The sequence below is a fragment of the Amphibalanus amphitrite genome, unplaced genomic scaffold (assembly GCF_019059575.1).
Source record: "Amphibalanus amphitrite isolate SeventyFive unplaced genomic scaffold, NRLGWU_Aamphi_draft 000046F_arrow, whole genome shotgun sequence".
Lineage (NCBI taxonomy): Eukaryota > Metazoa > Arthropoda > Thecostraca > Balanomorpha > Balanidae > Amphibalanus > Amphibalanus amphitrite.
Genome location: NW_024881542.1, coordinates 1,337,785 through 1,352,708, shown reverse-complemented (window position 1 = coordinate 1,352,708; position 14,924 = coordinate 1,337,785). Strand labels below are relative to the sequence as shown.

General features: G+C 53.7%; 1 protein-coding gene across 6 annotated transcripts in view; it reads right to left on the bottom strand.

Annotated features, from left to right (window-relative positions):
- Positions 1-470: 470 nt before the first annotated feature.
- Positions 471-14,924, bottom strand: part of LOC122377531 (homeobox protein extradenticle-like) — a 93,637-nt gene continuing 79,183 nt past the window's right edge. For all 6 annotated transcript variants that reach the window (XM_043357637.1, XM_043357641.1, XM_043357640.1 and 3 more), the window contains exons 7-9: positions 8,426-8,541; positions 7,710-7,769; positions 471-1,691 (exon numbers count right to left, since the gene is read on the bottom strand). In XM_043357637.1, the coding sequence (XP_043213572.1) occupies positions 7,731-7,769; positions 8,426-8,541 (155 nt within the window). In that variant the 3' untranslated portion in view covers positions 471-1,691; positions 7,710-7,730. The remainder of the gene's footprint in view (positions 1,692-7,709; positions 7,770-8,425; positions 8,542-14,924) is intronic.

Genomic DNA, 14,924 nt, shown 5'->3' with positions numbered 1-14,924 from the left:
CTACTGAAAGCCCGATTTCAGGTGTTTGACCTGACCTTGACCTGACCTGTGGCCTCAAAATTTAACTTTAAAGTACTCATCTGAAGCGTCTCGTCGCGTTCTTTCGTTTGCCGCCTCGTGCGTTTCGCTGCGCCTATTGGTTCTCGAGTTATCGGCTGGGGGCGTTTAACGCCCCCCCCCCCCCCAGCAAACGGTGGGTGGCGAAATACCCCAGCAACTGCCGGGTTAACAGGCCTACACAGACAATCAGTTCAATCGGCCTCTTCACGGCCTAAAATGTCGCAACTCCGCAAGGCCCCAAGTGCCAGGGTATCTTTCATCGAAACATGAAACTAACAGGACTTAGTATCCTCCCTAAACCTCACGCCTTCAGTCCGCTGACCACACTAATCACTTCAGCATTCGCGTGTACCCAATGGCGGATTTCAGAACCCACCAAATCAGCTCCGTTCGTTGTCAAAACAAATATATTTTGGTATGTACGTTTGTACAAAAAGTGGGCACGTTTATTCGGGGACGCACAGTATAGTCGATAATGAGTATACACCATACAAAACAATTGGGCTTCGTCGGGCACAGCACAGAATGTAACGGCGCCCACTGTTCCACCATCCCCGACAAAATCACAATGTGAACGAAAATCGAGCCGAGTCCGGCCGGCCACCCTGCCTCCCCGTTAGAGGTATTGTGTCAGTGTATGTGTGTCAGTGTGTGTGTGTGTGTGTGTGTGTCAAAGTGTCTGTAATTTACGCTATCCAGCTACATCCGCTCGCCGACCGACGGCCGGCCAACGCGAGACAACATTGCAAGCACCCAAAAACGGCAGCCAGCGGACACAACTGAACAGGCCTAGTGCCGCTACCTGCTGCAGAGTCTAGCACATGAACGCATGTAGAGACGCCGGTGGCCGGCGAGGCGAGACGAGCACATCGACAAAAGTCCGCTACAAAACACCATTTCATAATTACAATGTCGTCACATTAAAACAATACAACGAGGTCCAATAAATTAATTAAAAAATTTCCGGTCTGGTGCGTCACAAGGGCAATTTCGTCAACGGGGAAAGTTGTCAGAGTTAGGTATTATGCGCAGGTATTGGGTATTTTCTATTTTGTCACGGGCTTTTGCTGATGTCCTCTGCCGCGCGCCGGGCCCGGTGGCGCACGATGAAATTATATGGGAGAGCCGACTAGAGGAGGGGAAACAGCACACTCGCCGCAACGGAGATTCAGACAGAAACCAGCGTATGAGACACGCACACGCATCACACGCACACGCACACGTATACATATACATACATATATATAGGCGTCGATTTTCACACTACTTTAGAAACGCATTCTAGAACGAGTATGTACAATGGGGCTTCAGAAGCCAGGGCGCGCACCGGCCGAGCGCGGCCCACGGGTGCGCTGGTCGGGCGGCCGCCACTCGGTCGGCGGGCCGTCACTCGCCGTCGCTGGCGGCGCCGCCGGTCACACTGTCCAGTTCACAGGTGGCGCGCGGCCGCACGCTTTGTGGTGAGATTCGGGCCGACCGGCCGGCGGTCGGCAGGCCGTCGCTGACGCCGGTACCGGTCACACGGTGGCGCCGCGCGCTCTGAAGCACGCAGCGCGCAGTGGCACGCGCTCACAGAGCGCCCAGCGGCGCGGCGGCCGCCGCCGTCCGACGGCCCCACATTCACGCTAACTCTGAAACAGAGCAGAGGGGGCGGCTCAGTGATCGGCGTTTGGTTGTGTAATCACTCCTCACAGTCACGGACAGAAGGGCCCAATACCGGCCGGGTCAGATCACACAATTACAACCAACCGAGGTCCCCTCGTGGGAACCAGCAGAGATTCTCGGAGAACGTCTTGGTATGCCAATGGATGTAGCGATCAAAATAGCAGTCGGGTTGGCAGGGAAACGACCTAGAAAATGCTTTTCTTTTGCGGTGTTAGTGATTTCATTTGGTTCATTTCGCGGTAATGCTCACTTTTACCTGGAGGTAGGTACCTATTGAGTGCTGCGTTTTATGCAATATACCTAATGACAACTCATTAAAAAATGTAAAAGAATAAAACAAAACCCATTGTTCTAAAACAAAACCAGCTAAGCATTAAAATAAAGTAAGCGGACAGGATAACACAGCACTTCAAGCGCAGGAGCCATGCTCCCAGCATACAAAACCAGTGTCGCTGATAGCCTCACGGAGCAGCTATCACAGGGCCTGGGGCTCACCCTGAGCTTTGAGCCCAGTCCCGTTTGGCCGTGCCTTCTCGGTAAGAATAAACTGCGGCTGAGCTCCGCGGGGCGCCGCACACACCCCACCTCCCTGTCTGAGGTCCGTGACCTCGCCGGCTCCGCTGGTAGGGACGAGCGCGAAGGGAAAGTATGACATTGCCACCTAATCGCCAAGATCAGCCGATGCAATAACGTCCCGTCCGCACCCAGCCAGGCGCCGGCAGCTTTGGGGCCGAACAATACTCGAGAAGAGGTCATTCTGCCAGCGCTGACGTCCCAACGGATTCTAAAACAATGCGACACAATTGCCGATTGTTGTCCGGCCCTGTCTGGCGGCCCGGGTCAGAAATTAGCGGCCTTTGCCGGGGCCGAGGGTCGACGATCTGCCGGGGCGCAGCAGCAGCAGCAGGAAGACGTCTGTCGGCCGGTGTCCGCGGCTGACGGGTCCTCCCTAATCCGCGGCACACCGGGCCGGCCCGGCCGCACACGGCGGGGAGGAGCCAGCGGGACGACGGGAGCTCGGCCGGCGATACCCTATCATTGGCGGCGGCGCAATTTGGCGAGCCGCCCCCCGCCGGCCGGGTCCGCCCCCCGCCGGCGCACACCGGTTACACGGCTAATGAACAATTTACGCCGAAAGCCGGGGAATTCGGATGAGTCGGCACAGCACAGCGTGTTTTCCGAAATCGAGCCGAACCGTGCCTTCTGGCCGGAGCAGAACGGCTGCTTTCTCATCAGTGCTCCGGGCAAAGCGTGACATGTTTTGCCCTAAGAATAAGCGCTGCTTCAATCTGGATTATTCGGGACACGAGAAAGAAGATGTGAACATTAATAAACTAAGAAATGATGCAGCTTCTTCAAAGCAATCGGAAGACTTGCACGTTCAACGGTAATCCATACCTAAGTAGGCATGATTATGAACATCCTTTGTAGGGTGGCACTTAAAAATCAATTTTTGATTTTTTATGCGTGCGGGTGGTTTTCCGGTTCCATTCCCGTAAAAAATAAAGGAGGCGAATTTTTATGGGAAAATATTGATGTTTAGAGGTCGCGAATCAAGGTCAAATCTGATATTTTGGTAGCAGATTTCAATATCATTAAAATCGTTTCTGACTTTCCTATTACGCTGTTATCGGATGATAATAAGGCATTTCTTAGTCATTTTCATATTGTTTATTGATATTCCATGCAGCCTCGGTCACGCCAGAACGCTGGTCTATGTACTCACTATTCCAGTTCCTCCTCTTTAGTAGATTATTGGCGCCTCATTGGAGGGAGGGGTATCATGGGCAACGGGCACCCAGATCACTTTGTGTGTAGCCTGGTTAGCAATTGCAGTCGATCTTCGGGTGTCAGGTTAGCGTTTTCTGTGATCTTTTAACGACATGGAAGAAGAACTGGCGCTAATCTTTGTCTTTCATGAGTGCCAGTCCTACATCAGCGCCATACCGCGCCTGGTGAAGTCATTCACCACCCGCAGCTCCCGGACTACACGAGCTGCGGTTTGGTAGCTGCTGTCCTCCCAGAGGCCTTGGTCATTGATGATGAGCCCCGCGTTCAGGTCATGGATCCTTCAGAGCTTTTTGAACGATGGTGTGAGGAAGCTCGCCAACGTCTCGGTCGCGAGAGCGGCGTTCATAGTGTCCACTAAGGACTTATGGGGCGGGTCCTCGTCCTCCCTCTCCTACAAATGTATTGCCCGCACCATGTCTTGATTGAGCCCGAGGGTCGGGGTCTAAAAGCTCCAGAGTCACCAGCCGATCACTCAAGTACTACAGGTGACGACTGAAGACCGGGACTGTCGCATTCGACAGCTCCTTGTCGGGGTAGGTGCAGAACGAGTTCACGAAGATCAGGTCCAGAGCCGGCGCAGTGGCAGTAGAGTCCCAAACCAGGCGGCGGCGGCGGCGGCGAACTTGCAGGCAACGAACAGCGCACAGCGTCTGATGACCTGGGCCTCGGCCGCCGTCAGCCGGAGCCGCTCCCTGAAGAGGAAGGCATCCACAGCGCGGATGGTCTTTGCCATCCACCTAACTCAGTGGAGTACTCTGAGGCGGAGAAACGGATGCCGTGCTTGGAACTCCACCGAGAGCAATTACGCAGAGCTCCAGAAGTTTTCGGTAGTGTTCCCGGAGCTAGGCATAGTCCAGCGATGGAAGCGATGGAAGCTGACCAGCAGCTCGTCCCACTCCGGAACGTCGTCGACGGCGAATGCCACCGGTGTGATCCTGTCAATGAATTATGAACTCCCACCCGCCTTTGAACCTCTTAAATAGCCGGATGTAGAGGCCGCTCGAGATTCTATAGGGCAGGTGGAGAAGGCCTTCTCTAGGACCAGCTCTTACACGTGATGCCGGCAGGCTAGCTGGAGGACGGGCCGATCCAGCTTCTGCTCGATAAGGGCTAAAGTACCGTTCACCAGCATGCTGTTCGCCGTCGTGGCGTCGAAGCAAAAGGCCGCAGTTCCGCTTCTCCAGTTCCTAGTCCCCCAGCGCTGTGAGCATGGCCTCTTGTGCTTGGATGGATGGGAGTTTGGAACGGCGAGGAGCTTGGCCACCCCAATCCCTCCCCCCTCCCCATCACCAGGACCTAGAATCGGTCGACGCTCCTTCTCTCGCGGTTCAGGATTCGCGGTTCAGCCGGAGTCGTATCCTAAGTTGCGTGCCGCAGTTGATAACAGGTTCACGTGTTCTTCACACATTACGGTTGGGCAGTTTGGCCCGGTCGAGGCCACTTCACTGTTGGGGACGTCCGCTCGCCCGCATGCGCTTGGGAGTGTGAGTCGACTTTTCTCTCTCATGGTCGCCATCGTCAAAGACGCTCCCTCCGTGTGCGCGCCGCAACGGCCGGGTAAGTCTGTTGCTGGCACTGGCACTAGAGTCGGAAGAGGCGCCCACGAAAGAACATCCCGAAAGCACAATAGACCGGTACAGCTCAATGCACACTATCGCCTCTGCTTTCGCCCGCCGGCGATAGGCTGACTCCAACTTCTCACATTCTCTTTGACAGAAAAGGAGCATGTCTCAAGAACCGATAGAACCGTGGGGCTCGTCCTCCCTTTGGAACAGGAGAGACCGGTCACTCCTCACACTAATCAGACGATATGACCTCCACTGTGAGAAGGCACCGGTCGCAAGCCAAAACAGGCCTGACATGGGTAAAACAGCCCAGATCAGACCTGTCTTGGCCTGACCTGGACTGGCTACGATCGGCCGAAAGTGATGGAATAAACAATTGTTATACAAATAAAGGTCAAAATACGTCGGAAATGACGCTTAATGACCACATATGTCATTCCAAAAAGGTTTAAATTAGTTTCCAAAAAGTTGATTTTTTTCCCAAAACTGCCAATATTGACCTCAATTCGCGACCCCTAAATATCAATATTTTTCCAAATCAATTTGCATACATTATTTTTTACGGGAATGGAACCAGAAAACTACCCGCACGCCTAAAAATCGAATAACATAAAATTCACCCTATTGCTAAGTGCCACCCATTCCTTTGCATTTTTTTTTTTGCCAAATATCGTCCATTATCCAATAACATGACAGTTGGGTAACAACTACTTTTACCTACAATTTCCTCATCCGCTTAAAATTGTTGCATTTTGAGTTTCAATAGGTATCGTGCTTTGATTTAGCGCGAGTCAAATGTTAACCTTACAACCATGAGTAAAACCATCCCTAACTATTTAACTAAGCGCCCAGCAACCATTCACCAAACGCCATACACTGTGACAATCCCCAGATACACCATTTGTCAGCAAAGACGCATTGCAAGCGTACAAAAGGCGACCACGAGCACTCACGGCAAGCGGCACGGCGGTCGGCCGGCACGGAGATAAATCTGGCCGGCTCCCGGGCGCGCAGTGTGCCGCCCGGCAGCTCTGGCGGGCCACGCCGCGGCGTCTCCGGCACGGCCCCCGCGGGAGGCACGGCCCCGGCCCAGCGCGCGCCCATATACCTGTCCGCCACCGCCGCCGCCCAGCGCGCCGATAAATATCATCGGTCCGACGCGAAAAAAAAAACTCCGTTGCCGTGCTCGCTCTAACGCGCAGTAATCAAGTAATGGAACGTCGCGGGCGGCTGCGGCGCACACTGCGCGAACAGAGCCGCCGCTGCTGGGCCACCGACACGGCGCGCCGGCCCGCAGACGATGATAAATCGATCATTCAGCGGTGATTAATCGATCAAGGAGGTAGCAATGTTCGCACGTGCCGCTACCGGCGTCCGGCGTAACCGATTGTTTGCAGATTAGCCGGCCGTCGCGGGGGGCTGCCAGCCACCGGCCGGCCGGACGCCGGACAGCGGAACATCAACTGCAGCCGGGTGGAGCCGGCGGGTCGAGGCAGCGAGCTGCGCAGATGGCCGGCAGCCATTCAGGTGTCAGTCCGGCCGAGGCACGTCGCCCGCCGCGCCGGGAGGCCGGCGACCAGGCGCGACACGCCGGCTGGCCGCGCTGGCAGCCCACGTGGAAGGTGCGCCGGCCGATCGAACTGCGCCTGTCAATGGCCGCCGCGCCGCCAGCCGGTGAATCGGCAGTTTTTTCCCGGTCGGCACTCACTGACCGCCGCTCTGTGCCACCGCTCGGTGTCGCGGCGCTGTTTGGACAGCTGCGCCGGCGCGGCGGTCCGACCGGCCGCCGTCCCCCAGCAGTGGGGCGCAGTCTGCAACGCACACAGATGTGGCGGCTCTGGCGGTCAGCCGGTCCGGCCGGCCGGCGGGGGACTGATGAGGCCGTTTAAATGCATCATGGCGCGCCGCTCGGACACGGACCGACGACGCCGGATTCCGTTTGAATCGTGTCGGCTGCCGGCCGGCGGCGCGGCCCGCATACCGAGTGGCGGCCGGCGCTGGGCCGGCGCCCCGTCACCGCGCCCTCGGGCGTCACCGCGCGCGCCGGCCGCGCCCCGCGTCCGACACCGGCTCCGACGTCAGTCCACATTTACATTACAGCAGGCTCACGCAGCTCCATTCGCCCCACCGACCCACCCGAGGATCCATCCTCCGAGACCAGGGCGGTCGGTGACACTGTGGGCACTGCGGGAGGCGCCGACCGAGCCCATCCAGCCTGTCCCTGCGGCCGGCACCCCGCGCGGCCCGGCCGCTTTCACTCCTTACGGGCCACCTCTTTATCCCCGGGCCCGCTTTCACGGCGTATCCGTGGCGAAAAACGGCCGCAAGAAGCGCCGTGCGGCAGCTGGGAGCGGCTCGGGAGGGAGCCCGTCCAGCCGGGACCACTGTCCCCTCACTGGGCCCGACTGGCGGCCCGGCTTCCCACGGGACTCCGAGGGGGAGCCACGGACCGGTAATGCGCCGACAGCTGACCCGGTGATGGCCACTGGCAGCCTGCCGACGACAGCCTAATGAACACTTGCACGAGAAAAACACACAGAGCCGGGGCGAGTACACCGGCGCGCTAAGTGCGTCGGCAGGGGCGCGCCGGACCGACGCCCGATCACCGCACGGCGCGGCGCCACTCACCTCAGATAGCAAAAGCCCTTGTTAATAGCCCATCCCCGGTTGTGAGTCCGAGTAGGCGCCCTGCAAAAGAGCAGACGGGCGGGCGTCAGTCGGTCAGGTGATTATACAATTACAATGCACTCCAGATGGGGAGCCTAACGGCGGCCAGACACCACTTCACATGATCTATCACACATTCTGGCGGAATAATCGGCCACACCGGCTCACTTGGACCATCCATCCATCAATCCAGAGAGCATTTAGCGATTGAACTAGCACGTAACCAGCACCTATCACACGTAATTACAGCCTGTACCGACCAGCCTATCGGGACCATCTAAATAAAACATGCAAACAAATGTGAGACGTTTCCAGCCCAAACGGCAGTTTGGCATCAATTTAAGGAGTCATCAGCACGTTCCATTGGTATTTTACTTATGCTATCATTACCTCGGATATATAAACAATGAAGCCTCATTGTAGTGCAACACATTTCAAAATACAAAAAGGTGCTTTATCAGCCTGACGTCCTGTAGAGGAATTTCTGTACGAGACCGTGGCATGCACAATGGCCACTCGAGCGGAGCTATTTCCTGCTCAGCGTTTAAAACGCCGTCGCTGATCCTCACTAACAAGCCAACATACTTCGCTGGCTTCCTGAAACCCGCGGCGCCGCGATCCGAGGAAAGCCGCCCCAGAGCCGGCCGAAGCCTGCGGCTGGCCGCCGGCCCACTCACCTGACCCTGACTGTTGTACTGGGCGCCGTTCATGGACATGTTGTAGCCCATGTCGGCGGGAGGAGGCGACATCATGGGGCCCGGCGTGCCGGCGCCCATGCTGTACGGGGAGGAGCCTGCGGAGGAGAGGAGACGCCGCCGATCAGCTCACGGGTCACGACATCAGAGCACGGCGCACGTCCGCCACAGGCTGCTGCAGCCGACACACTTGGTGGTGGATTTGTCCAACACCTGCACACAACCAGGCCGCAAATAACCTATCAGTGGCGGCACTTGTATATGCAGCAAACAACACTCAGGTAGGCTGCGAGGGCAGGCTGTATCAAACGACTAGCAGACAGAAAAAAACGCATCCCGTGGCAATTGATGTGTAAGGCTTAGTGATGTCAATTTCAGAAATTTTGGAAACCAATACCAAACCGATACCGACCAAAACCACTGAGAGTATACCAAAACCGAACCGATTTTCAGAAATAGGGGGAAATACCGACTAGATACCGAAATCAGGGAATTATCAAACAAATGCTTCAAACTTTCTCAAGACATATGATAACCCTTGAAAGGTACCTAATACTTTGAAATAAGGTAACAAAAACAAATCAGGCAATCTGTTAATTATTTGCATTGCAAAAAAAACATTTATAACTTATTTTGTAACTATTAACAAATATTCAGGTCAGTTATTTTACTGGAATATGGATTCAAGTCAACTGCATGAGGTGTTAGGAAAATAATTTGAACCCTGAATCTTGTCCATGCCTGAACCATCAAACCTTCTTTCAATTCAAGTCATTCATTTCGAGTCCGGTCAAGACAGGGTGAAGTGTGTTATCATGATCCAAAAGTGGTGACCCAATTGACAATGATGGGCTACACTTTGGGCTGGCTACACCATAAATGTAAACAAAGCCCATGATACCTACAGTTAAACCCAAGATACCTATAAGAAACGTTAAACCCAAGTAGCATGGTGATTGGTGACGATACTGACGCAGCCAATTTTTCTTCATAAACAAATGTGTAACACAACAAAACTTGATCAATAATTACTTACGAGGCACACTGATAGATAGCAGACACCACTGTAATGATATCGCGATGAAATCTAAGTAAAATGTCCATAATTTTACGGAAGCATTGACAGGCGTCACGTGTCATCTCTTCCATAATGGCGGCCTTACCGGCCTTACAGGCGGCGGCCATTTGCATTAATGATTAAACTGTATAAAATAAAGTTTTTCTTTTCTTTTTTGCTTAAGTCCACTTAAATCAAAATTCCTTGCATAAATTTTTACATCTTAAAATTAATTCAAGAAACTTGTAGGCCGCTTTTGCTGAAACATGAAGCACCAGAAAAACATAGTTGTTCAATTATTTTCAATTAATCAGTGGCGGCGCCACGAATTTTCGCCAGTGGGGGCAAGAGTGAGGTGACCCGACTGTTGTCTGATACGCCGATCTGCAAAATCCATGAGCATCGCGGGCCCAAAAGGGGGGGGGGGGCGTTTTCGCCTCCCCCCTGGCGAATATTTCCGATACCTCACGAACGCTTAGGGATAGAAAGACGGAACTTGCTGTACCTTATCACCCATTAATTTGACATCTTTTGAAGCAAAAAATTGGACATAGCCTCCTTGATAACGTCTCAGGGCCGATTTTTCTAGACTCCTGCACGGCAAACTTCGGCGTCACAGACGTGAACGTCAACCAGATGCCCAAAATAGAGCTTTAGAGATAAAGACAAATTACGAGCACGGTTGTGTACTCATGTGTAGCATTTGACCTAGAAAAAAGTACTTAAGTAACTTTGGTGACCTCAGGTCAGAGGTCAGGTCAACGACCCTGAGCTGGGACTTAAGTTTTTCGCAAATAACTTCAGCAAAAATTGTCCTAGAGCTACGGCAGTGGTACCTTCGCATTCGTCTTGTCGAGACGCGTCGAATGACATACATGTAAATTGTTTGGAAAAGGTCAAGTTTTATGTTGACCTCATGTGACCTCGAATGACCTTTGGTTGACTTTTACACATGAATGGTCGTATGTGATGATTTCGTAGCCACTGGTCGCGATTCCGGCATCCATTTTGCTCTAAGCATTCATTTAGAGCATCAGGGTGGCAAAACATGTCTTAATTATTATGCCTGAGTTGAATAAGTGAAATAGTCTCTAGCAAGGATACTCTTGTGACTTTGACCCTGTGCTCTGTACCAGCCTTGTATCGTAAGCTTAAGCACAAATAGGGGTCCGCTAAGCTCCAAAACATTTCAAAACATCTCGGGATTTAGTATACAAGATATAAGAAAAAAATGCAAAGTTTGTGGTCAGTTTTGCGCATGACCGTGACCTTGAATTTGAATGTTATGCACATCATCGGAATTCCCAGACTCTCTTCTTTCGTTTAACATCCATTTTAGCCGGTTTTATACACCATGCCGTCCTCTGGAACACGTACTTTGAGACCACTACAAAAGTGCCGGTTTGTGCCTTTGACCTTGACTTCTGACCTTGAAAATTGACCTGAGGTAAAAAGTTTAGGTGCTTTAGAATCACCTCGTAGATACTTTTCGTTTGGTATGTACCATTTTTGTTTCCGTAGCTGCCTTATTAACGTTGTTAGACAGGTGTGGGGGGGAGGGCTACCCCCGGGCTGCGGTGTTTGGGATTACCACCCGGGCCCGGCCGAGTTAGGGTCGCGAACAAATAAAACTATAAAACTAGATTGCGAGGCACAAACCTGTGAAAACGTTATGTTGTTCGTTGAGATGTAAAATGGTGTATTCCTCACAACAATAGTCAGTACCTAGTTCTCTCTTTCCCGTAGTACGTATATGTGCCATTCTCTCACACACGATTGATACCTATACCAGAATGAGCTCAATTAGGGCGACCCACATACATTTCCAGATAACCCGAACATACATACCTATCTCATTTTGTCATACCTCCCTGAGCTCAGTCTCAGTCTAAGGGTTTTCAAAAGAGGGTGATCTCTTCTCTGGTCGACTTTTGACAAACTGCCTCTCAACCTCCTCGAGGTCAGGCTCGAGGGGCGAGGGCAGCCTTCTGGTGAATGAAAATGAGTAGGAGAATGAGTGGGAGTAGGAGATATGCGACAGACGGTCCGAGAACGAACGTCCTGCTGATTCACTTGATACGGGGACCGTCAAAAACAGGCGTACTATTATAACCGCCTATCATGAATGTTGCACCGGTCTTCTGCTCCCTTGTCAACATCAGGCAAATTTTGTGGGGGCAAAAACATAGTCTTGCCCCCACGGCCTCCTGCCAGTGGGGGCAGTCTGCCCCCACTGCCCCCACGGTGGCGCCGCCCTTGCAATTAATTATTGAGCTATATCAGTTCCTCAACCTGGCGCAGCTGCGACATTGAAATGTTTTTAGATGTGTTCAGTTTTGAAACTGCTGTGTGCGAGTCAAGCCAAAAGCCAATCATATTTTATAAGTGCTTATGATAAAATTGCTAGCGATCTGTATCTGTTGAGAGAGCAGGAAAGAGAACACTAATTGAAGAAAATAAATTATCCACAGGATCATGACAGCATCGCTCACTACAAGGCTTTTTGAAGTTCAGCGAAGTTGAAGATTTGTGGGGTGATGCGGGTGACGATGAAGTGACAAATGCTGCCTTAAATATTTGATGATAATGGTGAAGCTAGTGCTGTATTAAACAGGGTTTTGGATAATGTAATTGCATTGCAGTAAAATGGAGAGGAAGACAAGGTCAAGATCAATCACAGACTCCTCAAAACAAAGTCAAATTTGTTGCTAATAAATGTTTTGGAAATTTTGAGAAAGGTAGTTTAAGTATGTTTTCCAGCATACAGTGAGTTAAACATTAATTCATGTTTATGTCTTGCACATTGGCTTTCTTTGTAGGATAATTATCCTCATGGTATTGGAATTTGCTGACACTGATAAGTTGCCATTTAACATTGGTAGACTGAATGTATTTGATATTACAGTTGATGTGTTTGCCCATTTGTTAGGACATCATGCATTTGGGAGAAATGTGTCATGATTGCCATTTTTCTTCATCCAGTGTCATTTAGCAAAATCAAATTTGAGTTCAGAAGGTTTATCAAAAATGCTTTCAAATATTTTATGACAGTAGTTGATTTTCATGATACCGACAAAATACCAAATGCTTTTGGTATATAATACCGAATACCGAATCGGTATTGGTTCGGTATCGGTATACCGAAATTTTGGTAACCGATTGACACCACTAGTAAGGCTTCATCGCGCAAAAAGAAGAGGGGCGCGGGCGGCGCGGTGCTTCAGGCCAGAGTGCGCGCTGACGTTTGCTGAAGTGTCCGAGCCGCGGTGCGGTCCCGGCTCGGGGCGATCGGTCACCGCGTGACCCGCGACCTGACCTGGCCGGCCCGCTCCGACACGCCGGTAATTATCAAATGATGGCGGCCAGCCGGGCCAGCGGCGCCGCCGGCACCGCTCCCGGCGCCCGGCCGCCACATCAGATTAGGTAATAATCGGCCGAAAATCACCAGATGTGGCCCCGACAAATTACAGATATTTTCACAGCTAATCACGTGGGCTCCTATTACACGAGACGGCGCTAATAATACGGCACGGACGCTCTCCGGGCCAGGCCAGAAGTAGGCGCGCGGCGCCCACTGCACTCTCCCCAAGAAAGTTCATGGCGAAGAGGGGACGGCACCGTCTGCCTCGTGCAGGAGTGGGCGAGGGCTACATGAATTCGGTCTGAAACCAAACAGCATCAGGGTGGGGACTTTTCACCAGCAACAACCGGTTTGCCCCTGGAGACACTCGCTTCAGGAGCCCCAAAACGGGCCCGCGGAACTTATCCGGGCATTATCTTCATAACCAGCCGCTAGGACCATCGCCACGGGGCGCCGGCCGCGGCCGAAGTAACTCATGAATAAGTGCAGAGTTAACCCACCCAGGAAGCCGGGGCGCAGGCCCCTTTATCAAGCGGCCCACGCCCGCGGCTCCAGCGGCTCCAGAACTGGCCCGGCCCAGATCCGGGCTCAGACTGGCTGCAGCCCCTGAAAGAAGAGGACCTGCAAGGCTGACCAAGAGCGCCGCCGAGCCGCCGCCGCCGGCTTCTAATACCCACGTCACCATAAATTGCGATTACGAGTAATTAAAGCTGAGTCTGATAGCGCTCAAAGGCACGGCGATGCTTTATAGGGCGGCCGCAGACGGAGGCAAACAAAAATCGCCGCTCGTCGGCACAAAGCGCGCTGCCTCGGCCGTCCGCGGCCAGCCATAGCGGCCCGCCGCGTGGCGCGCAGATAGAAACCCCGGTCGGCGGAGGCCAGCTTCTAGACGCTCATCTTGGGAGGATCACAATATGACACAGCGGGCGCACCCTGAATATTTAGCAGCGCCGTCGGACGGCGAATAACAATGGCCGTCGGCCGGCGAGGAATCCGCCGGCTATATCTGCGGACTTGGACGAGCCCCGGCCCCCGCAGCCCGGAACCGCTCCTTTGGAATCTTTATCCAGCGGCCCGAATCTGGCGTCCTTTATGCTACATTTGAGCCGCTGTTTCGCTCTAATCTTCTCATGATGGACTGCGCCGGGTCCGAGGCTTTAGCGACTTGTGCTGAAATAGTACTAAGTTTGCTCGGCCTCCACCACCCCAGCGCCGCTCGTTAGCCGGTCACTAATACTCCAAAGACCCGCTTAATGCACCGCCACCGAAGTACCTGGCGCCTGACGCAGCAGGTGGAGATCGTGCGGCCGATGTTCGTCCGGTCCCGGCGGACAAATCAGATGAAGCCACTCGGCGTCTGTCTCCCGCTCGCTCCTCAGGAATGGGCCATGATACGTCCGTTACGACGAGCTACTGCGCCTTCATCACGGCCTCCCACTAGTGGCAGCTGTCCCCGGCGCTGCGCGATTGTCGTCCGCGGAGCCGGGCCGCTGCGAGCGCGGCACACTCAGAGCAGGACTGACGGGTGGCCGGCGGACGGGCGTCACAACAGCCGCCGCACCGGCGTCCAGGTGTAGTCGCACAGCCGACCAGCCCCTGCCGCTCAGCCCGCTGACGGACCGGCCGACAGACCCGCTAACAGACCCGCTAACAGACCCGCTGCTGACGAAGCCCGGCAGCGGCACGGCGGCGCCGATTTACGGACGGCACCGGCCGGTCGCACGGTCGACCCTCCCCGCTCCACGGCAGCGCCATTAGCCGCCCCGAATAAAGCTCGACTGTCGACTGCTGTAACCAGCCCGGCCCGGCGGCGGCTCCTCCGCCCGCGCCGGCCAGACTCACCTCCCTAACGAGACCCATTGCGACGCCCATAGGCGATACAACTGACGAGTAAATTCTCCAGACGGCCCCTTTCAGGTGGGCGCCGCGAAACACGGGTGGACCGGACCGTCCGCAAGTGTTTGCATTTGAGAGAGGCTCTAGCAAGTTTCCTGGCTTACAAATGGCCCGCTGGCTGCAATATGTACAATCGAACGGCCCATGGGCGTCTCAGCCAATGCAAG